At 43.5% G+C, this 25,711-nt stretch overlaps 1 protein-coding gene across 2 annotated transcripts in view; it reads left to right on the forward strand.

Moving 5' to 3' along the window:
* The first annotated feature begins 7,372 nt into the window (after positions 1-7,372).
* SOD2 (superoxide dismutase 2) overlaps positions 7,373-25,711 on the forward strand; it is a 181,467-nt gene continuing 163,128 nt past the window's right edge. The window contains exon 1 of one of the 2 annotated variants that reach the window (XM_069606717.1): positions 7,373-7,519. In XM_069606717.1, coding sequence (XP_069462818.1) covers positions 7,497-7,519 — 23 coding nt within the window. In that variant the 5' untranslated portion in view covers positions 7,373-7,496. The remainder of the gene's footprint in view (positions 7,520-25,711) is intronic. The other variant, XM_069606716.1, reaches the window with a different exon arrangement.

Consider the following 25,711-nt stretch of genomic DNA (forward strand, 5'->3'; position numbering starts at 1 on the left):
TGGGTCTGGTTAGTCCCCAGAATAGGGTTGTGTATAACTCCCTACCTGTTAACTCTAAGGTGTATTATGTGGACAGTGTTCTTGTCAATGGCCAGGATACTCCTGCCAGGAGAGACACTGGGGCCAGCAGAACAGTAGTGGATGAAAGCTTCTTTCAACCTGAGGATGTGGCCAAAGCACCCAAAGGTCCCACTAAGATGTCTGGAGGCCCTGTCCAAATGGTTCCTATTCTACCAGCCCTCATTCAATGTAACAACATGACAGTAAGGATCCCTGTCAGTGTTCAGGCTGAGGTACCTGGGAAGGTCCTGTTAGGGAATGACCTAAGAACTCTAGGAGTAGTGTCACATACCCCCAGGCCTCCCAGTATGGAGAAGCAGAACTTAACCAAATTGGCTAGAAAGGCTACCTTGAAGGACCCTTCTAAGCCTGTGGGACCCTCTACTGAGAACCCCACTACAAGCCCTGGTGTTAGTAAGTTGACCTCTAGCCCAGGCACATTTCAGGATAGTATGCTAGGAACATGGGCGCCCCAACCAAGCTCCATCATTGTTCCCCTAGTCTCAGAGTCTCTGACTCCCCCTGCTTCTGAGGAAGAGGTGGATAGACCAACTAGGCCCCTATCTGGACCTGAGAGAACTGGTAATTCTCAGTGCTGGTGGAAAACCAGAAAAGAAAAGTCTAAGGCCAAAAACCTTCAGAGTGTTGGACCTTCTACTGAAGACCCCAACTTAAATCCTAATATTAGGGGGGAAACTCCTAAAATAGGTAAGGGTAGATCTAAGAGGAAGGGGAAGCAGGTGCATTGCCTAACCCCAACCCCTCCAACCAAGAGGCCTAAGACCCAACCTGCTCCCACAAGAGAGGTGGTGAGGAACCTTGGAGGCCCCTCTAGATCTAAGGGAATCCTTTATAAGGACCCCTTCAAAAAGCCTAACATAGGTTCAGAAGTTATACCAACTTCTGAGGGACTGGTCAACCAGATCCCCTATAACAAAAAGACTGATGTTCCTCAAAGGGTTTGTAGGTCCTTTAGCTTGCAAAAGAAAACCTTTGAGTCCTCCCTTAAGCATAGGTCAAGGTGTCACCATCAAAATGCTGATGGACTCTCTAGGATGTATATCATCGACTAGAGGTATGAGGTTCATCCAGGAGTGGATTAAATCCTCCTGTCCCTTAGTCTGGGGGGGGCGAGTGTTAGGGAGAATTCTCTGTTTAGGCTGAATTTCCCTACCTAGTGAGTCCCCCAGCAGCTTTGCTGGATTTCTGGGGTTTAATTTTTTTCTCCTGCCAAGAGTGAGACTCTTTTACCCTCACTCTTGGACATGTTGAAGTGTGTTTTCTTGGTTAAACCTTGTGTTGAATGGGCTATGGGGTCTTTTACTCCATAGGGCCTCATGTATTTTTGTGATGTGGGTCACACAGCACCCTCTGTGCCGTGACCCAGGGGTGTCCTAGGGACTCCCCAACATAGACTCCATACCCTGGGACTGACTACTGTCTCCCAGGGCATGTAAAGTCACCAAAGACTTTGCTAGTCTTGAATCCTGAACAGAACCAGTACAAACCATCATATTGTGGACGTACTGGCTGGGGCAATTCGATTGCCCCAGGGTCTGTTAGTCGAGGGGGCACGTCTCCGTCCCCCCTGATCGAGTTTTGGCTGGTGGCAGTGGAAACTACTTTTTATATTCGACCGCGAATATTTCCCTATGGGATTTCCCATTGTTTTAGGCTAACACATTTAATTATTTATTTACGGTAGCCTTAAACATACCGCCGGTTTATATATTTATTTTTATAACTCCGGTTGGGACTTTTTGCCAAAACTTGATTCTAAAATGGCGTTGGTGTTCGCCTCTGTAACTCTGACCCAAAGTGGAGCCCTTTGTTCCACTTTTGGCGGGCTTCTCCACAGAAGCCCTCCAAAGTGGTGCCACTCTGTCTGGGGTACTTAGGAGGGGTGGAGGGGGATTTAGGCACCCTGGACTGAGTTACCTTGGTAACTCAAGTCGCACTCCGTCCTGATTGGCCCAAGTGGTGAGCCGCCCGGCTCACCACTTAGCATGTTTGAGTGACAGCTAGGCTGGGTGAATGGGGGTTTGCTGCATAAAAGCAGGGCTTTGGGGACTGGGACTTCAGAAGTCGCCACAGGACCAAGAATCCGACGAGGGAAGAGCTGAGCCGACCTGCTTCGACGACACCACCCGGTGGAGCCCTGCTGAACCGTCTCACCACTTTTTCCCGACGACCGAGGAGAACTCTTAACGGAGTGGCTCCTTCCCTTGACTGGTGGGGACAACCAGTTTTCGCCTTCTTTCCGTTCTTTGAGGTATCTCGTGGCCGCCTTGCCAGTGCCAAGCACCCCGGCAACCGGAACCCCACCACTTTTACCCCAACCACGAAAGTCGGTACGACCCTTTAACCGGAGGACTCCGCGGCTGGTTTCTTCCCGGGCAGTGCAACGACCCTCTTCTTCTGCTCTTCAGCGAGAACTTCTTCTCCCCTGACCGACGTCGAGCCCTGCTGCCACTGCCTGGAACAACTGCCACCGCTGGAGGATCCTTTCCGCTTAAGGTACCGTGTTCCGCCTGGCTTCCCTTGCTACCGACTGTACGGGGTAGATTTAGCCCCCGGCTTTCGAACCTGGGAGTGCCTGGGACACCCTGGCTAAACTTTCTAAGCCACTCTACACTCTTGTCTAACTCTTTGCAAGACTTTGAATCCCTAATAACAGTGTGATCTTGGGCACATTTTCGCTCCGGCTACTCTAAGAGTAGGCCCTGCCTAGTGGCTTTTGCTCACCTGTGACTTTGTGCTTCTTTGAGCCTATTGCAAGTGTTCTGGACCTTAGAGTGGTGTGTTTAACCCATTTCTGCTTTTTCTCTCCCTTTCTTGGAAACTACTAGAGTGTCATCTAACGTTAAGCACTCACCTCTGTTTTAATTAAGTGGTGTTAACCTAGAATTGTCTAGATAGGAGAAAGGATTGAATCTACTTTCTTTGTAACTGTGTTTGAAGTGTTTACTATATTTTGCTAGAGTGTTTTTAACTTATGTGTATTTTAAATAAATAACTATATACTTTTGAAACCAAGCTCTGGTCAGTGTTTGCTTGTGCTATTGTATGTTGGTACATATTGTGTATACTTTGCATACTGCCTAACTCTTCTTGAGAGAAGTCTGACTGCTCAGCCACAGCTACCAGGTAAATCTGGGTGGTACAGACTGCTACCAAAGGGGTTTACTGCTCTACCTGTAGTCTTAAATCTTTTGCAGTGTTCCCCAAGGGAACTGCACAGGTTTCTGCCTAACACCTCCAGAGATTAATTATGCCATCACGGACAAGGAACTCCTGGCTATCAAATCTGCCTTTAAAGCCTGGAGGCACTACCTTCTGGGGGCCAGACACACGATTACAGTCATCACAGACCACCGAAACCTGCAATATCTCAAAACAGCCAAAGCCCAGTCCTCGCGCCAATTACGGTGGGCCCTTTTCTTCGCCGAATATGATTATGTAATCACATTAAGACCAGGAGTTAGAAAGGGAAAGGCGGATGCCTTATCTCGCATGGGCATAGATGTAAAAGTATATACAACTCCAGACCCAGTACCTATTATACCTGAAGACAAACTCTTGGGTATCACGACAGCCTTAACACAAGCAGAACTACGAAAAGAAATCCAACGGACAATGAATCCTGATGCCTACCTCGCATGGCAAACTCAAGGAGAACAATATACCGTCAAGGACCATCTACCCTTTTTAGGGATCGTCTATATGTACCCAAGAAGGAATTACAACAGCATATTATTTCAAACTATCACGATTCACTGATCGAATGGCATCCTGGGATCGCCAAAACCCTAGCTAAGGTGAAAGAGAACTTTTGGTGGCCTACCTGGCGTAAGGACATCATTCAGTATATTCAGTCCTGCGGTGTCTGCGCACAAAATAAATCACAGAAACAAAAACCATCTGGTCTCCTACAACCATTGGACATTCGTCCAGTTCCATGGCACACTCTTTTCTTTGACTTCATCACTGATCTACCTCCAAGCCAAGAGTTCAACACCATCCTTGTAGTTGTAGACTTATTCTCGAAGATGGCCCATTTTATTCCTTTCAAAGGCCTCCCAGACGCAGCCACTTTAGCAAAAGTGTTCCTGCAGGGTGTGGTTAAGATACATGGCTTCCCTTCGGTTCTGGTCTCTAATCGAGGCAGCCAGTTTGTTTCAAACTTCTGGAAAAAATGTTGTGCAACGGCGCAGATCGACATTCGGCTATCTACCAGTCACCATCCCCAAACGGACAGCCAAACCGAGAGAACCAATCAGACATTCGAGCAATATTTACGGTGCATGCTGCACCACGAACACAGGAAATTGAAGGACCTACTATGGATACCCGAATATGCATATAACAATTCTTTGCATTCAAGCACGGGACAAACGCCCTTCTGTACCCTTTATTGCCGACATCCACGTACCTCTGAACTAGACCTTCCAGCCAGCTTGGAAATGCCAATGGTAAAGACTCTACACACAACCATTACTCAGGCTTTCAAAAGGGCAAAGGAACACCTTATTCATGCCAAAGAAAAAACAAAAGAGATTCTTATGGCGCCAGGCTCATACACCATGAAAAACAATGTGCTTGGGAACTACTTTATTGTATTGTCAGCCAACATGGAGGCATCCATGCGGTCTAGTGTTTTGGGTGTGGTAGCCTAGGGACTACTTTACCTGGACTATTTTGTTGGGGCTATTTAAAACACACCCGAGCAAGACAACAGGCCTGATCCTCTGAGACTCATGCCAGACTTCCTTAAGTTTCCGGGAACTTCTCAGAACTCTGCTTTTCTCTACCTCTTTCCTTTCCATGCTAATCACCCCACTGCTGCTGAGACTAGCGGCCTGGTCCTTCATGAATCTCACAGGTTACCAGTCCCTCCCCCCTCAGCACTGCCCCTGCGGGCCCCCTGCCTGTCGATTGTGTATCTTACACAAGGGTCTCTTCCGCTTTAGCACTTGCCATTGGCCTCCACCCTGGCCGCCCTGCACTTCCCTCCTGGGTCCTGGGCTCCCCACAGTACATGTCCATACCTTGCTAGCCTCCACCCAACCTCCCTTCTGTATCTCCTGCACCTCTCTTCATAGCACTTTCACGTCCAAATATCACAAGGCCTAGTAGGACCATGATTGTACGTTTACTGTTTTTGCTACTGCTATTTTGCCCTTTTGCTCCCCCCACTAGTCTTGTGACGATTTTGTATTTATTGTTTTTATCCACTGTTATTTTACTTCCCTTGCTCCCTCCCCATTTTGTCTTGTGGCGCCTGGAAACACCATTTAGTTGTATAGGCGCATAATAAATGCTCAATAAATAAATAAAGAGTAGAGTTGAGCATAATCCTTTGCCTCTGTTTCTTTAATAGAATTATAACTTTCTGTTACGTTAGTAGGGAAAATCTGTATTAAACTAAACATATAATATATATATATATATATATATATATATATATATATATATATATATATATATATATATATATTTAATAGTGCCTTGATTGGACATTTCTTTATTTTCAACTGTTGTACTTTGCTGTTTGGGTTGCTTCTGGTTCGCTTCCACGCCCCCATAGATGCCAACATCTGGAAATACTTAGGTGGGAGATGTGGCACAGAAAGCGGGAGAAATTATTTCTCTCATAAGTTTGCATAGGGATTTGCATTATTTTAGGCGGTTGAAAGTGAAAAATAGCAATATATTCAATGTAAAAAGCAGGAGTCTCCCACCTAAAGCAGGATGGTTGGCATGTATGCACTCCTCTTAAAAATATAGTCTGCCCTCAGTCCACGTTACCACAAAAGGCAATCTCTGAGTATTGACTGGGCTTGTTTCACCTTTATGATTGGGATCACTCCTATTCTGTAGAAATGTCAGGACTGCGTAGGCAGATTAGCTGCTACTCATCATTGAGCTCCTGCGGGGCAGAAGTCATTTTGTGACAACATGTTGGGCTGAATTTAAACTGGGAAAAGTTAAAATACCTGTTCCAGAATGCCAAGAATAATATCAGTTCTGGTTGACATACATGGACTAGGAAAACTTGAGAACTGTATCATACATGCCAACCCTCCCGATTTAGCCAGTAGACTCTCGATTTTCAGATTCTCCTGCCTAAAATAATTCTAACCGCTGGGCATTGTTATGGGAAAATTAATGGAACAGTGTGAAACCCAGAACGGGCCAGAACGGTACCCTAATATATAAAACGGCAGTAAAAACTCACCTGAAAATGATGCAAACACACATGAAGAACATTTTGGAAATGGAGAAGGTTGAACAATGTGCTGTCATTAACCCAAATTAATGTCTCCCGGTTTCTCTACGGGTCTTCAGAATGTTGGCATGTATGCTGTATGTCAATCATGACATCTTCATATACCATAGTTCTCAACGTTTTCTGGCCCCGGGGTGGGTGAAAACGCCTGATTTTGTTTTTGGGGGGTGAAATCGCATTGGCTTGTATGGGTGAAAGTGCGCTGGAAAGCGACACCCTCCAAAGTGTTTGAGTTGATATGTATACAGATGAAATAGAGAAACCCGCGTCCCGAGAGCTGTGTAATGCGTGATACCTTGCTGCTGTGCTGGCTTTTCCCATTGTATATGTGTACTTGTAGTTTCATTTTCCCTTTAAGTCTCAGCATGCCAACTCGCAGTGAAAAGTACATGTGTCCAGTTGCCATCTGGATAGGCTCAGTCTCTGTCTTCCTTAACAAATGTACATGTGACAGAAGTTAATACAATAAGGTTCTCGACATTTTTAAAAAATATTAATGACAGTCACGCTATCGCTAATCCTCCTGTAAACAAGCATTGTAATTGTTTAGAATTTGGCACGAGGATTCATTTTCAGCCTCAGGGCAAGTTCAAAGTCAGCAAGGTAGACTGGCGGAGGTTCTCGCAGTCACCAGTAGAATGGATGAAGGACATTGAAAGCCATGAACGAGAGAACCGAATTTGGCGGCCATTTTGGAATGGATGTAATGTTGCCTGTTTTCGAATATCTAAGAGATTTTAGAAGGTATACAATCGAGAGCGCATCAAGTATCATGCTGACATTTATTTTAAAATTAAGGAACCACACATATATATATAGTACTTGTGTTTCTTCACGTAAAGATTTCAATCATAAGCTATAGAAGAAAACCTTGCACAATAAATTGCACAATAAATAATGACAATTCAATTTCTTTTTTTCGTAAGTGATAATGGAGTAAATTGTAAGTATTTCAGCTGTCTGAACCGTAAAAGATGACATTCTGTCATGGCCGCCCACTTTGTTTAAATTAAGACGCAGACGCATATGCCCTCTATTGACAGGCGAGGATATGACATGCATGGATCTAACGACTGCAGGTTAAAACGGCAGGATCAGGTTGTGCAGCACGTCTTTCTCGCCTTCCAATTAGAACGGAACCGTAGCCATGCTGAGGTTATATACCACCAGGTGAGGACGTATGCTGGGGCCAGGAAGTCACTTCACAAAGGGCAGTTCAGGCCCAGTAGGCTCAGCGCCTTTGGGAAGTTTGTGTGTACGGACAGCCCTGAAACGCACGCCCCTAGGCTGCCAGCCAACGGCCTTTAACCTTAATTGTCGCTTGTTTAACGTTATTCGCTATATGCCCTTTATATTGAAGTAACGGCGAAGCGTTCATTTTATTTTCAGGTACTTTGTACATGATTCATAAATGTCACCATAAAAAGTTGAACATGTTCATGAAAGAGCCTTAGCGAAATGGGTGTTGGGCATCAGTCGATGGTCCCTGGAATCCCTTTTCCAGGGAAACCGAATAGAGGCAATTAAGTATTACTTAAATTATGACAACATTTCAGTTACCCACAAAAGTTAGTTCAACAAGTAAAGCCCTCCGCCGCCCCCCCCCAAATATTATTTGGCCATATGCAAGTATTACTTTGCACAGCTTACTTCTAGTTATATACAGTGAATATCTCATACTTGTAGACGTTGAATTTGCATCAGGATACATAATAAGGCAGTATAGTGAAACAGACAAATGGAACAGTGAATACTCTTCTTTATTCATCCGATGACTGCCTTATTGGGCGGTAGCTCGGCCCATACACTCGACCAACAGTGGTCGAGATTTTGTGAACATAATCGGGACAGTTGGATGCCTTCCCCCTCATGAACGTAAACGCGTAGCTCTCAACTCGCATGCTTTTTGCGGGTGTTACCCGCCATGAAAACAGCGGACTCACCCGCCAAGCCACCTGCATGCCCATTCGTATCAATGGGCTCTCACCCGCCAAAAACAGAATCGGCTGTTTTCACCCGACTTTGCAACACAAATGGTTGAGAGCTATGTAAGTATGGGACATTGCACCCCCAATTGAGAGCTGAAATTATACAATCTAGCCCATTTCTTCAATCCATCTTGTGGGCCTGTGAATTGTTCTTCTCGATAGACTCCGAGCAGTGGTGGTGCATTTGTCTCTTTTACTGTTGTTGGTATGTATGTCCCCATCCATGACATCGGAGCAGTTCTCTGAGAGGACTGTTTGTTGTTCTCGTTGTATTTCCTTTCCTCTTTTCTTGAAGAAAGAGGAGCTCCTAGTGATCTGGGCTGCCACTGTTATCACAGATCCCATAATGTGTCACAGTCGGGGGCTCCTGGGCTGAACTCTGGAGTTTCTTTGGACTCTTGCAACTGTCGCACCAGCACTTGGTCTCCTATTTCCATCTATGGCTCTCTGGACTTCCTCCTATTGTGAGCATAAATCTTCATTTTTTTTTCCCTTGCTGTCTTCATCCTTGTTTCAAACTCTTAGTGTTAAGTACGCTGCCACTTCAGTGTCCGGGGGTGGGGGGCTGTGGCACAGTAGTCTATGCTTCTGCCTCATCATTTCTGACGGGCACACTCCTGTGGAACTGTATGATGTGTTGCGATCGTCCCTGAGGAGTGTATAGATGGCCTGCATGAATGACCCTTTCGTGATGATGGAACATATTTGAAGAGTCCTTTTTAAGTTGCCCATGAATCTTTCGACGGTCCCATTCGCTTAGCAAGATTATGGCTTGTCAAAATCGAATCCATCACGTCCTGGCCAGTTCCTTGTTCTGTAAAACAAATTCAATCTTTTCTTGGCCTTGCATACTTTTACACTTCATTCAGTATTCTTGTACAGTAATTGTAGTTTTTGTTTCAGACTCTTAATCCAGGTGTATAAGTACCAGAATGCAATGTGATTTAAAAAAAAAAAAAAAAAGAATGTGATAAGAACTGGTTTAGCATCCCTCAGCTGGAATGAACTCATGTTAGCTGCCTTTAATCTTTCCACTGGGTTATACATGTCATTCTCCTACGGTTAGTCGTTATTCAACGCTGGCCTGCAGCTTTTAAGCATGAGGTGCATACAGACAAGAGGCTGAATACCTTTTCACAAAAAGACTTCAGTCATAATTCAACCACCTAATAGTATAGTATGCACTCGGCAAGAGACTGCATGCTTCTCACTAAAACGGACCCTCATTCCCAGCCCAACTTCACATAATGTGTAGTCGGAGACAAGTGTTTAGTGAAGAGACATCAATCATAGATTAGCTTGCAATAATATTTAGTCAAGGAAAGTCAGTTTAACAGAAGACCTCACCCAAAGGCACAGCGTGTGTGTGGGGCGGGAGGGTTCAGCTGCCCCCCTAGTTTTTCAGCAATCTGGGCAGGAATCTCACTTTTCCCCATAGAGAGATTTACAGTTTTCAGTTTCTGGCTGTACATCTTAAAGGACTGCACACTGTCAGTTTGGCTGCAGATTAAACCCTATTGGCTTTAAAGTGAGTCGGGATCCGTAACCTGTGCAACATAATCTGGTAAACAATCGGAGGCTGCAATAATGGAAGATTCAAGCTCCTGGCAGATGCACACTAGTTGACACAAACAAGGACTATATAAATCAGTAGTGAACTTTTTTGTAAAGCGGACGGCCACAACACAAACCTCACTGGCAATAGATGTATATTGGTGATCCTGTTGTTGTGGGTCATACAACATATGGAGGTCCTCGCCTCAAGTTTCAGGAAAATATGCTGAAAGAATAAGACTTGACAGTAATTAACTACTGCCTCATTATGATTGTTACCTGGCGTTTCAAAAATACTGCGCCGTTTCTTTGTCTGATTATATATGAAACTCAACAAAAAGTACAACTACTGTTGGTAATGTAGTGATTTTGGGCACAGTTGGGATCCAGATCTGGTGTTGACATTTGTGAAGTGGGTGATATGTACGGAAAGCTACAAAGGTAGCTTTGCAGTTTGTGGAACTGTTAGATTCAAATCTAATGGCTTTCTTATTAAATAAATAGGTGTTGTAAAATGCACTGCTTAGCCATGGGGTGGGCTCTGTTGTATTCAATTGCACATATTTAGGGCTGGTGTGGGGGAATTGCTGCATACAAAGTGAAAAGTTGGCACCCATGAATTCACGGCTACGCTTCCTAATAACTGCTGTCCGCACAATAGAAGCCTCAATTTTCGTCTGAAGTCTGTCAAGCAAATGGCATCTTTTGAAGCATGTCTTGTGTTTATGCGATTGCCTGTTGTCCAGGAGTGACCACATGCCCCTTATCCCCTCCTCTTGCGAGGCTGTGACAATGAACCCCTGGTCATCAGTCATTCATGTTTAAAACACCCTAGGCCTTGCCCCAGTGCTTAAAGACAGGATGGCCTACTCTCTGGTGTTATGAAAACAATTAAACATACGTACTCGGGGAATGAAGGTTCTTGACTCACTTAGAGATAACTTTCTGACCAGTTGCACTTAAATATTCCTTGGACAAAAGTTATCATTTGAATATGATCCCCCTCTCTTCTGAGGGTTTTCATCATTAAACAAGCTAGAGCAAAAGCAGCTATAACATATCATCAAACCTATGAACAAGATTATCATGTAAGCAAAGAGCATGTTGAATATTCAATTGATGAAACAAGTGATGCTTAGTTTCAAAATAAGGGAAATGCACTCTCCTTAACAACTTCGCGCTACACGCCTCTCTTTATGCTTTATGGCATCTGGACAAGCCATTTGTATGCATCTGCTTCTCTGGACCTGGCATTGTGTCTCTCTCCTCTTCCCCATCCCCTCTCGCTTTAAAGTCAAGTCTGCTGGCCTCTTCCCTCTCTGTCTCTCTGGGCCATATATTTATGAACAGTAAAATGGCGGCCCTGCTTGTGTGGATTTGTCATGTCGTCTTTTTCCAACAATTGTCACTTTCTTTATCCGAAGTGGAGATCTGTAACATTACAGAATCTCATTCTTCGGCAGGCTGTTAAAAGCTTAGTTATCAAAAGTGACATCTTCTTAACTCTTACTAAGTGCTTCTCATTACAAACTATGGGACCTGAGTTTGTACTTGTGCAAAGTGCTCGCTGCCAACTATTCGCTTGCACTAGTGACTTCCTGTTCGACTTAACTGTGCAATGCTAAAAGCTTCCAACTGACCTCGTGTGGTTAGCTGGCCGTCTTGATTAGCTAAGCTAGAGAATGTAAAAACACTGCAAGTTTGGGCCTCTGTCTTTACACATGCTGGGTTATAGCACTTCGGTTCTAGATCTATGAACGCTGTCTTAAATTGGTATGAGTTCCTGGTGCATGTCAACCCCCCCGCCCCCTCAAGACAGCTGTAATAGATCAGAGATCTGTAGTGCTTATGACACTTTTAGGAGATATTATTTGCAAAACAAGCAGCATATAGTAGTAGCAAAAATAAAGCATGCACATTGGAGCAATTGTGGTTAATGATCACTGCATTTACAAATAAATGAGTTTCAGAGTGCATACATGAGCGCCTAGAAACATATCGTAGGTGCTAAGAAAAAACGTAGATGAATAAATGCATGTAACGTGAAGCGTTCAGATTCATTCCTACCAGTGGCTAAGTAAAAACATATATGAATACATTTATTTAATGTAAGGTATTCAGATATTCCTATTACTGGTCATAGCCTTGAGGTAAGAAGGTGGGGGTCTTTGTGAACCCATTGGAAATTAACATCCAGCACAAATTGGCTACTAACTGTCTGCCCAAACAAGCCTTTGAATGCGCAATCTTGCATTTATGGCCACTTGTGTACATTGTCCAAAGTTTTTACGTTGTTGATCCTTGAGGTATGTCTCCCACCGTGATTTATAGGTAGAGTCCAAGGCATACATTCGTTTTCAAAAATGGATTAGCAGAGATTGCTAATTAACATTGTTTTGATTAACAAACAGACACCATCTGATTAGCAATTTTGTACCAATATTAATGTTACCAGAAGTTATTTGTACCCAAGATATGAAATGAGCAACAATACAGCAGTTTTGCAAACCACTGAAATAAGAGCTGATTCAGGCCTTGCAAATACTTAAAACATCTGCTAGACCTGCAGGTTGGGTAACTTAGTTTACCTATTCAACCTAAAAGAAATGGACTCAACCCATAGGAATGGAGGGCAACACATTTAAAATTAGATTTCTGTAAAATGGTGCATGTCACTGCAAACCTGCTTCATGTTTGGCACACTGCTTCTAGCCATGCTCAGTGAAACTTGTATTTGATATTTACTGCAAACAAAGTAAATGTTTCAAATATCCCTTGCTAACGCTTCTCGCCCTTAATAAAATCTACTTGACTGGGCGAAAAGACTTGGCAAGCCCTTGATGAGTGTCTGTAGAAGGTTAGCTGCATGAATGGACACTAATAGATATGATAAAAAGGCTCTGAAAAAAATGTGGCCAGCGGTCTTCTGATGGTACTACTATATAATACAATCGTAATCCTAAAGCAAAGCGAGCAGATGTACAGACTGGATGGAACTATTGATCACTACTTTGCATAAGCATATAGTTGGCTTTGTGAATTAATTATGTAAGACGGGGGAAAAAGAGACTAAGCCGAGTGGATGGCTTAGCAGACAGACCAGTTGGAATATTGATGTCATCCCACTTTCAGGGGACCTGCTATAAAGCAACAGGGTGATAATATAGAATGTCAAAGAGTATGGAATTGTTCATGGGTTTGGCACCAGTTGCAAAATGTATGCAACCTGCAGGTTACAAAACTAGGTTTTCCATCAAAAGCATTTGATCATGTGATTGTGAACATTTTCAAAAGTGTTCACTTGTCAAAATGATGCATCTTCCCCAACAAAATTAAATACACTTGACACTATGAAATGAAGATACTCTAAATAGATGTATAGAAATAATGTATAGATTTTGAATTATTGTATAAAATCATTTTTGTATGACAATCTTGTAAAAAATCATAAATGATTAAATAAAAAAAAAAAAAAGATACTCTAACCTACACTTTTCTTTAAAGCGTGGCGATCATGCAGTGTTTTACAGTATCTGTACTGTAATTATGCATTATGTAACCAGTAAGGAATTGAATTGCATGACTGTTTTATAAAAAAAAAATAGACCGTTAAAGGATAGTTCCGGGACTTTTTTTTTATTGTTCCTATGGTTCGGCCATGTGTTTTTAAGCATAAATCGGTAGATCGTAGAAAACTTTCCTATGGACCTTACCCGACTTTTCGTCCATTAACGCACTCGAAAACATCCGCCATTTTATGATAATCCTCTCACTTGCCGCATCGCCCTGGCTCACCTGCTTTTGCGGCACTAAATCAAATCCCCCGCCCCTGAAACAGACTTGATCAAAACATTCATATTCCCCGCCTCTATCCGTGACGTGACTGAGCTGCGTAGGCAAACGCGCCCAGGCGTCTTCTACGCGACTCCACACAGAACCAGGAAATCAACACAGATGAGCTCAAACAACACAGCGCGCCACAATTGGGAATATGAAACTGTGCTTTTAAATTAAACCGCAAGATTGTAAATTTGGTAAAGTACATTTATTCGACATCAAATGTTTTGAGAATATTCAGCGATTTGCATTTTTATTTGCTCACGTTCCAAAAAGTTCGTTTCGAGGCACACGATGTTCCTTTGCTGTACACAGGGTCTTAGATCATCTCACAATACAGCGCCACAATTCGGAATATGAAACAGTGGTTTAAAAGCAAACGGCAAGATTGTACATTTGGCAAAGTACATTTATTTGACATCAAATGTTTTGAGAATATTCAGCGATTTGCATTTTTATTTGCTCTCGATCCAAAATATTTCGTCTTGAGGCAAGCGATGTTCGTGTGCAGTAGACAGGGTGTTGGTTTACGATAAAATAAGCTCTTCGGTCGCACTGATAATCGCATGGCTATTCCAACAACGAGGCACTAGGGCACCACAACGGTCTGTATGTTGCATCTAGCCGCTAGTACCACGTAAGGGCATACTTGTACTTGGCGATTGTCCCACAAAATGGTCAGGGTGCTAACGTTGTTCACGCGGAGAAGCAACTGGCGGTTGAAAAACCCATCCGCCGGTGTCTGGTACTCGTGACACATGCAGTAATGGACGATGTATCTATTTGAAAAACATAAAAAAAAAGGAAATTAGTCTCACCATCAGATCTTTATTAAAATTATTCATTTTATATATTAGGTCTGGAAATTATTTCATAGCTAGGACAGTGCAACTGGGTTTTATACGTCAAGGGGGGCTGTAGGATACTGAGACAGTCCCCCAGTGCAGGGGTTGACAGGGAGTGCAGGTGGAGAGTGGAAGGGCCCAGTTCCGAGGTCGCAGACAGTGGACAAGTTGTAGCAGGGGAGAGGGAGAGAGAAAGCAGAAGCAAAGAGGAAGGTTTGGAGGTGCTTCCGTAAAAGGAGACGGTTCTCCCCAAGATAGTGCGCGGTACAAAACAATATGCCACATAGAATGAACAAGTACAACTTAACCCGTCTTTAAAGCTACTGTATAGTAATTAAATTGCAGTATAAACTCATCTAAAGAGTTACTTACATTATATTTGCATTTTCCATTGTGTCTGCGCGTAGGGCAGCCCCGAAATACCACTCCTTCTATGCCGACGTTTTATTTCTTCTAATGAACGAACATGAAATGGCTTTCGTTTCTGAAATTATATTCATTATCGTTTCTTATGTGGTCCCGGCCTGTCAAGGTCAAATAACAATAGAACCTTATACTGAGTCGTGGGCCATTCTGGCACTCGAGAAAAAATCAAAGCAGCTGACCGTCACTTTGAACGAACACACATTCCTAGTTAGCTAAATTCAGTGTACGGCCGTTTTCCAGGACTTGAAATTTACACTCCATCTTTGCATTTTGTCTGCTTGCTTTGCTGCCCCACAGAACCATAAATACGGAGACATTCTATATTTTTGGAAAAATAATTTATATTACTGTTTGGTTTAATTTAATGCGCAAATGAACAAGGTTGGATATATAAACATATTCAATGGGCCTGCGACATGAGGAGACTCGAGAGAACAGACAATCAAATTACAATCATTTAAACCGTGATGTGTATTTCTCAATGAGCTCTTCTTTAGGTGGACATGGAACAGAGGCAATGTTGGGTGGCAATGCAGTTGTCACCTGCACAGGTTCGTTCACAACTCCATTTATGTGCCTATCTAGGACGTCAACAATAAGTCTCTCAATAAACTCATATTGCATATCCTCAAACACTGGTTTGATCACCCATTGTTTACTTCTTTTAGTGAAGGCCTTATTGTAGCGAAGCGTCCCTAAAGTTCCGGTCGTCCTACTTTGTTGACGTCCAACGTTATGGTTATGTGCCAAGACCGCTAGAAGAGTCCGATTTATCATGCCCTCCATGCCAAAATGCAATCGTTTTGGCCTGTACTTTAGGCACATATTGTGGAACACCTCCAAATCTCCTGTGTGGCAGAATTCCGTGAGTCCCCTCAAATCTCTTGTTATAGTTTTATCAAATACAATCTTTTCAATGGCTTTGTGAGTGGGTGATGAAGGAATCAACCACTTCTTCTTCCGTGCCTCCTCTGTGGACAAATGGCCATGTTCACAATTGTGGAAATGTTGGTTTGTGTTCCAACGATGAACGTTTGTGCAGTGTGGCATTACTGACCGCCATTTTTCCAGTAGAATTTCCAACGACCCTCCACATGTTTTTGAGCTCCACCAAAGATGGTTGCTGATTGACTTGGACCACTGTGAAATACCTTGCGTTTCTTTTTTTTTTTACCTGCAGCAGACATTTTTTTATTGATTGTTTTTGCAAGATGCCAAACGTCAAATTGGTGATTTATATTTTTGTACTCTTCTCTCATTGTCTTGGCAATTGAAACGTGTCTGTCCGTGGCTATCAGGTCGATCACCATTCCCCGCGATTGTAGTTCTTGCAATGATGCTACAAAGCCAACTTTCTCCATGGCCACTGAGGATGTACTTTGTGACACCTGCACAACCACCAAACTCACAATTTTCTTACTTTCCATGTCCTGAAAGTGGTAGGTGCAGTACTTGGCTGAAAATCCTGGGCTCTCGCACTGTCCATCACCGGCTAGCCTGAACCGTTTGCCCGCGAATGTACTATCAATAGACATTTTTTCCATTCTCCAAGCTTCGCTAATGGCTGGAAATAGATAATCGGTTTGGTATTTGTAGAACTGAGTTTTCGCAATGAAACGGATTCCCACAAACTGAAAGAAAGACTCTAATTTTTTAAAACTTGAACCACTAAAAAGTGCAGCCGCTGCACAAAGTAGATTGCCTGCTGGCAGTTGTCCCAGCATGGGTTGTGCAGACCATGAGAAAGGATGATATTTTGTACAGGTGGCATGTATTTTAAGGTTAGTGCCTCGAATTGCACGAGTCACATTAATCAATGGCTCCCCACATACTTCCCCACCTACCGAATGCCCACATTTCAACCGAATAATTATATCAATCAAACAACTATCGAATACAATGAATTTGGCCTCTTTCCTTATAGTGTCACTCTGCATCCCAGCTGGTTCGGCCTGTAACGTTGAGGACATGTCACTCACATGAAAGGTAGAATCTCTGATATCGTCTTCCCTATGTTCAGTGATATTGAAGGTGTTTCATTGTAGTCCACTTCATTCTCTTCCATTGCAACATCTGTTCCTTCTCCGGCAATGGGTGAATAGGACAATTTCTTCAACTTTCTCGCGGTCTTAGTTTTTGCGGGTGTGGATTCTGTGAATTTATCTCCAACTGCATCCGAACTACCAGGAGGACATTCACTATCAATGGCTGGTGGTGGTATAGCTCTGTTGTCAATCACTTCATATTCTTCCCATTGGCACGATGCATCTCCAGTCTCAAGTCCCTGCCAAAAGGTTTGACAAGCAACATCTCTCGTTCGCTTCACTGTCTGTGTAGATCTAGTTCGTACACCCACTCGCAACTAGAGGACAGATTGGAAAAGGGATGTTCAGTTTAAACACAACTTACAGTATTGAACTATTAACAGTGAAAAACAACATAATATAGTGACCAGGACACTAACCTTCTTTTGCTTTCTTTTCTTTGAAACTTTCTTGCCTCGAACTTCAACATCAGGACGCTGTTGCTCCGACTCGTGTGTGCATGTCTCCACTTCCTCTTGCGCTGCAACGACTACATTTTCATGATAAGCACATCCATCACGCACTGACGCTCCATCGACTCCCTGAAACATAGAACTTTCATTAGTATGTATAATAATATTGAAAACACAAAATGTACTTGGGGACCAATACCCACGTACATCTCAATAGCAAAACACGAATGAACGCTTTGTGTAGAACATTCAAACGACAATTATTCACGCATTGCTGATCTAGTTAGATGGAACTGGCAAGATCCATACCTCGGGCTCCTCATAGACTTCCATTGATGATATTATTGAAGATGATGCTTCAGTGACTCCCTGAAACACAGTAATTGCATTAGTATGGTTTTCTATTTTGATAAAAAGAACAGAAACTTTGTGCAGGCGTGAACGGCTCATCTAAATAGACCTGCACAAATGATCAGTTGTCTAAAATAAATAATGGATATGTAAATATGATTCGATTTGCTTGATCGTTGGAAGTGTCACCACCCAGAGATCTGCATCAACTACTAGGGGTGATGTTCTTGTAGAAGAAGCTCCGTCATCTCCCTGAAACATAGTACTAGCGTTAATAAAGAAGGAAGTATAGCGGATGTAATCACGTCATATGATTTCGCTTGATCGAACTGTCAGTATCCATACCTCGAAATGCATAAGAACATCAAGGGACGATGTAACTGCGGTGCACACTTCTGCAAGCTGTTGCGCCGACCCGTAACTGCATGCTCCCCCTTCTTCTTGGACTAATGCTCCATCGACTCCCTGAAACATAGGACTTTCATTAGTAATGAACACAAAATTGAAAAAAGAAGACACATAGGAGGGCGACGGAACTGTCCTGAAACGTACCTCGAGCATCTGAGTGACATCAACGGTAGTCGTCAATACGTTGGACTCCTCAGCATCTCCCTGAAAGACAGTACTTGCGTTATTTTGGAAAACAATAATTATAACTGAAAACAAAGACTAGAGGACGAGTACAAGGGTGTAACATTAGGTAACATAATTACACGATAAATTAAAACTATTGATTTACATGCCTAAAACAAGTCAGTGGCAGAATAGCCAAGTAAGATTACCCGATAGGCGCTTGAAGTGGCTGATGACTGCAATAATGACACGGATGGAGAATCTTCCGCCTACATATTGAGTGGATACATAAATGGGGAAATTATTGTTAGCTAATGCTACACACTACCGCAAGGCCAAGAGATAAATACGTAAACTTGACTCACCAGTGTAGGGATGTGGACGAATAGAGTGGGAATAGCGGTTGAGAGCAATTTTCGCCTCGCTCGCGGTGTGTTCTTCTTTATTAGCAATGATGTGGAGTACATGTCAGAGGTAAAGTGCCTGCTGCAGATGCGGTATCGATCACCCCTCTTGTCCGCAAAGACCTCTAGGACTCTACTTTCAAGCTCAGACGGTGGATATCCGCAATATCGGACCCATTCTCTTATCTGATCTATTGTCTTAGGGAAAACATGCATTATAGTACCTTCTGATTTATTATGGGTCTTCGAAGGACAACCGCCAATGGAACAGGCAGGCATTGTGGAAAGTTCTGAAAAGAAAAGATCAACAATTCTCTATGAATACCAATGTAAACCTTGACGAACAAACAGTTAGATGCAGGGATCAGAGTAGTTTCTTGTCGTAGAACAGGGAGCAGTTCACAGGTTGCAATCTGACGAGTTTCCTCAAAGTGGTCACGGAAGTTCACAGAGACGAAGAGCAGATAACCAGCACCTTCACGGGTTGACTAGCAAAGCGCAAAGAAGTGCTCATTAGAAATATGAAGTGGGTTATAAAGAATTTGAAACAGGGGTGTGTTTGTGAATGAATGACGTGTATATGTCGTGGCATTATGTGGATTGCAGGGGGCCGTCCAGCGTGAGGGGGGATGCTTGGCAGGAGACACGGGGTCTGGAGGTAGACATGGGAACAACAACCCATGCTCTATAGACCACTTTGAAGTGTACATGGTCTTTGGCACCTCTTGGCCTTTATCGCTCCCTGACTGCTCCAGTTGCCAGCACAAGTACCCCGGTGCGAACTGCCTTTGATAGGGCGCGGGGTGGATTGGGGCGGTGGTCGTGCAGACAAGACTCGTTTGCCGCAGGGCCTCACCAAGGAGAGGCCATCTAACTGCATGTAAGAGGCTGGCTGCAGGATCTAGTACATGGAAGGCAGGGGGGTGAGTTTATAAATACCTCACCCTCCCAGGAGAATATATGGGTGCAGTTCACCCTGGAGACCCTGGATGCCTAGGCAGTTAGTCAGCAGCAGGCTGGCCTGTGGTGGCAAGGCGGCACGGGCCAGAGGGGGTCATCTCTGTACCCGGTGACCAAAAGGATGATTTATTATGATCAACCATATTTACCTATAACCATGTTTTGTATCAATAAAATACAACGGCCTTCCTTTTATTGCCAACGCTTGGACAAATCAAAACAACCATTGTTAAAATATATATTGGGTTTTATTTTGGATCTTAATTTCAATTGAACATAAATAATAAACATTACACATTGTAAATTTGCGGTTGCAGCACATCCAGGGAAAATCCGCGGTATTGTCCACTGTCGCTGGGGAAATGTTGTCTAATGGCAAGTACCGCACAGGCAGGTATTACTCTCCGAACGCGGTGTCCGAGCCTCCCGTGAAGCCACCAAGTGAAGCAACGATAGGCCACCAGCCTGTACCACCTGTGAAAATGAAAGATGCAAACTGTATTAAAATGACAAAACTTTCTTATCACTGTCGATTCAGGTAAAAAATGTCATTCTGCTTTGAAAAAAATTCTATCTAGAAAATGCACAATATGGAACCAATTTACATGCATTCGAATGATATGTAGATGTAATTTTATATGTGGGAGACGACCATGACATAGTAGTGGCATCACTGACATCACAACCAGAGTATACTTACTCGTTACTCGGATTACGCGGACGAACAGTGCCGCGAAGTTCGTGCATAAGCACCATCATCATCCTCAACACGCTCCGTGAGAGGCAGGCTTCCCTGAACTCTGGCAGCTCGGTGATGCATTGCGGACTTTGCTCGCCTTCCTGCAGACTTTGCTCGCCTTCTGAAATGTAGGCCAGGCATCCCGAGTTTTCTCGGCAGCAGCAGTTCTCCTCCTCAGTTGGCATTAGCTCGCACCGATTGCACGTGCACCAGGTGGAGACGCCGTCCATGCGACATGGTCCAGGCTCTTCATCCGTTGACTGGTCCTCCCAACTGCCGTCCGAATCCCCATCGTTTTCGCGTGCTTGCCTTTCCAGTAGTTCTTCCTCGGTGTACTCGGGCTCGTACATATACGGCATTATTGTAGCCATTATGTGGTAAAGAAAGTAAAATAATTTATAGCGGTGGTACTGGTATCTGTTCACACGGGCTACAATCAACGAAGGTAGCAGACCAGAGCACAGAAACGAGTCACAGAATACTCAAAGTAACACAGAGAGAGGAATGGATTCGAAAATCTGCTGCTGTGTGTTGTGAAACGGTCTGTTTATACTTATTGAGGAAAGAGGCGTCCTGCCATTTCCATGGCGACACTTCATTAGCTGAGGCGCAGCGATTGTTGACACGAAACGGGAAATGGGCGGTACGCGTCTGCTGATGTCAGGCTCAGGGGCGGGGGATTTGATTTAGTGCCGCAAAAGCAGGTGAGCCAGGGCGATGCGGCAAGTGAGAGGATTATCATAAAATGGCGGATGTTTTCGAGTGCGTTAATGGACGAAAAGTCGGGTAAGGTCCATAGGAAAGTTTTCTACGATCTACCGATTTATGCTTAAAAACACATGGCCGAACCATAGGAACAAGTCCCGGAACTATCCTTTAACATATATTGGTCTTATAGGGTATAGAAAGCTTCATAAAAGTATCATCCTGATTACTTCTGGTTTGCAATTATTTGGAAAATAAATTCTTGCCTAGCACTCCCATAAATACCTTTGGCACTTAAGAGTGTAGGAGGTGATTAATGCTGCACTTTCTCTCCACTAGCACTTAAACTGAAAAGAGGGTTAAGAGAGCCCCAAGGGCAAAAGAAGAATGCAGGGTGAGTTGTGGTTTCATTGAAGAGGGGAAACTTAAATAGCTAGCTTTGCTACACAAGTGTCCATTTGATTAGCAAACCTACAGAATTGCATAGCAAATTGCTATGAGACACCGCTTATTTTATGTCTTAAGAGTCATCCAATGCGTACTGTTGTGTGCTCAAACTTGGGCCTTGAGGTATAATGCAGTATGATTTCAGTACATTGGAGCCAGATTGTGATTCCAATAGTGGTGGATTCAGCAATATTTCAGTCTTTCTAAATTCAGGGTTTGCTACCAGTCTTGATGTGTGGCAGGAAGCAGAATGGTGATGGATACATAATTTGCATTCCAGATTTCTGCAAGATCATGGGCATTGACTGGTTATGTATGTATTCCTGAAACCAGAAGTATCCATCACCTGTCTCACATCTGTTGGCTCTTTGGGGCCCAGGGCTAGAGAGGAAGCTGGTGTCCTCTTGTGTCTGGCTTGAATCAGACTTAGTGACTGGGCCCTATCTGTTCCACTTGCCGCTGCAGTGGTCTCACAGGAGACATTTGAACATAATCGTCGCTTTCGTCCTCCTGGCTGTGTGGCCTTCCCAGACACAATCCTGTGGCGAGCTTTGGCCACTGTAGGGTTTTCAATAAAATCACCTTTAACACTTGAGGAAAGAATCTCTGGATTCCACACACGTCTCTGTGCTCAGACGGAATTGTGGAGATTCGAGCTTGCCACAATGGGATTCTTTTTTTAGTGAGAGACTGACCCCAACATTCTTTGCGAGAAGCAAGTCCTTGGAACACACCATGCACCTGGCAATGGCTGACACTGCCAATTTGTTCCTGATTAATGAAAAAATAAAATGCCTTTGAAATTGGACACATTGCTGGTACCCCAGGTGTCTGCAGAGTTCAGCTCTGAACTGAAAACTGGTTGCTTCAAGGTGCTGCACGTCATCCACATTCATGATTCATTGTCTTAAGCAGCATAGGAGAGAAATTCCAAGTATTAGCAGCAGACCACACAGTGAGCAAACTGCTGAATAAGTGAGTGTCCTCATGAATGCATTGAGCATGGTCAGGCCTTTATTGCAGGGTTTTTGAAGCGAACATGGTGACCGCAGAGAAAACCGTATTTAATCCCGTCAACTGTGAGCTGTCGTGTGTATTTTTTAGAATGAATGGCCTCTTCCATTATGTCTTCAGAGGCTAGGAGAGATGCAGTCTTTGACTTTTGCAGAGTGTGCTTCGAGCTGAGATTCCTCACTGCTGCACACTCTTCAACAAATGTTTTGTAGGTGGGCCAAATACAGGGTCACTTTAGGACCTTTTAAGGGCCTTAACTTGAGGCTTGACAGGATAGGAATTTGAGTTGTGAAGGCCTGGGTGTATTCAAAATAAGCGTACATACAACGTTTAACTTGTATACTTAGTGATCAGGTTGGTACCCCAATTTTAACATCACAACGCGTTTCATCGAACTCTACAAGATATGAGCCATTTGTTAAGCTATGTACTTGACTGGAAAAATGCAATTGGTGTACGATGGAGTGTGCATTCAGTGTTATTTACTTGTGCTACACGCGCACAAATTATGCCAGTGTAACCTTGGCATTCACGCAATGAGTACAGTGTTATTTCAGTGAACAGGCATGAGAATAAGGCACTACATAGTCCCTAATTCAAATGTCATTAATAAATTGCACGTTACCCCAGGCATGCAGTTCCTGACAAACCATGCAAGGTGTAGTTTGAAGGGGAGTATTTAAAACACCATGCAAAATCCAGTTTGTCAATCCCGTTTCCCAAGCATCAAACTTCTTGTTAGTACACTAAGCAACACAAAGGTAGAGCCTGACATTGCCTGATGCATGGCAACCCTGGACAAGGTAAGTGCATTTATCTGTTCTGGCCATGAAATCCCATTCCAATCTGGGACTCCTGCTGAGTGTGTGCAGAAAGTCTGTTATACCAGAAGGATTTAATGCTGCTTCTTGGTCACTTCCAATTATAGATGGGTCATTTTGAACCAATCCAAATACATTTGTAATGACGTCACTTAGCATCTAGAAGCCCTGCTCTATCGCTTGAACATTAGAATCTGATGCATGGAATCCTTGTCGCTGGGCATCACTTTCAGTCTGTAGGATTTGCATTATTGCTTGTGACCAAGTTCTACCTGTTACTGGCGCATGTCCCACCTCACAGGGTATTCTAGGGTCAGAGGTGTGCAGGTAGCTGATCTCCTGACACGCCTCAGAACAACAGTTTTCTGCATGGTAGCTGTCCAATTATTTTTTTATAAAATTACCTAAAGGATTGTATCGCCTCATTCAGGTGAGATTGTATAAGCATTCCTTGGCACAGTTTACCTATTGATATAGCTTGTGCCAGGGAAGTGTTATGGGAATTCCCAGCCCGATTATGGGCCCACGCTGGGTTCTGTTTTTCTTTTATTGCATTAATAAAAGCTTGAGGTAGAAGCTTAACTTATTATTACTCCAAGGGGTTTGGAACTGCGTATAATTTTAAAAATTACATCAAATGTTGGAATCTGCATGCCATGTCTAATGTGTGAACAGCTTGATTTGCCTTAATTGCTTACCCCAACTAGACCAAAGAGGCACTGTTTCCTGCCATGTTTGTTCAGTCATGTTTGAAAAGTGGTCTTTGTCAAACGAATCTGCAACATACATGTGCTGTGCATAATCTAGCTCTGGAGGGATCTTCCCCTGCTTGGTATAGCTTCAGTTAAATATATGGCAACTGTGCTTGGTATTCAGGACCATCGGTTTGGAAAGGTACTGTACAGTTTTCCTAGAAAGTGTATTTGAGCCACAGGAAGATCTCCCGTTTGACAAACAAAAAGGCATTGTAATCTCTAACATAACACACATGAGACCCCATTTAATGGAGCTCTTCAGTATCATCAAAATCATAAAACCGAGCATTTTGCGCAAATGCCGGGAGCCTAGCCCTAACAGTTCTCTATATGTTCTGGACACAGGATTACCGGGTGCAGTGTCTGGATTTTTTTTTTTTTTTTTTTTTTATTGGCAATTTTGGTTTGGAGCAAGCTAATTTTGCCCGCAAGTGCATTCTGTATATTAGTGCACCAGAGCTTATTTTGAGGAATGTTATCAGTCGTGGGTATGGGTGATTCCATTTCTCGGAGGATGGAGAATAGCTCCTTGGTATCTGATTTAACCTTAGATATTCTATCATTAAAGGTATTCCTTTTAGTGCTTATGATTTCCTTTTTATACTGTTTGGCGAGAGTGGCTAATTTAATTTTGTTCTCCTTAGTGGGTGAGTGTTGCCAAATTGACTGCAGCTTTCTTTTTTGAATTCTGAAGTCTTTCAACTGTGATGTGAACCAGTTGTTTGGGTGACAAAGTTGTTTGCTTTTATGTATTTTGGTGGGGGCAATCAAGTGAAGTACCTTAATCATCGTGCTGTTGTAGGCTTCCACAAGCGATGTGGGGTCTGTGATGTTATCTAGATTGTCGAGAGTGGGGAGGAGGTGGGGGGTAAGAGTTGTTCTGCTGTGATATCTTTTTTTGCTTCTGGTGGGGAGTGGCCGGGTCATAAGTATAGGTTTGGGTCGGATAAGGTCAAGTGAGGCATTGAATACAATTAAGTAGTGGTCAGTCCAAGATTGTGGCATTATGTTGGTAATGCTAATGTTGCAATTCCGATTAGCAACCCAGTCTAGGGTCCTACCTTTGGCATGAGTAGGGGAATCACGAAACTAACACCAGAGAAGTTTACCTGGCATGTCCCAACACAAGGGTCAGGCAAAGTCAGGCAATTGATCAGAATCACACACACACACCTGACAACTCTTTTCTTTCCCCACCGGGATAAAGTGTGGAGCACGAGAGCACACAACGAGCAAGGCAGACCACACAAGGAGACGGCTATCCCAGTATGGCAAGAGAAAGGCGGCTTGAACCAAAAGGGCGACAAGGCGAGAAGCGACCCAAACCCGAGTAGCCTCCGAGAAAGGAATCGTGAGATTGCAAACAATAGAAGATGTGTATTGCAGCAGATGTCAATGGTACGCAGAGCCCTCCTACACTGATAATCAGAACAGTGAAAGGCTCCT

This window comes from Ambystoma mexicanum, chromosome 4p (assembly GCF_040938575.1).
Source record: "Ambystoma mexicanum isolate Mex_15411 chromosome 4p, UKY_AmexF1_1, whole genome shotgun sequence".
Lineage (NCBI taxonomy): Eukaryota > Metazoa > Chordata > Amphibia > Caudata > Ambystomatidae > Ambystoma > Ambystoma mexicanum.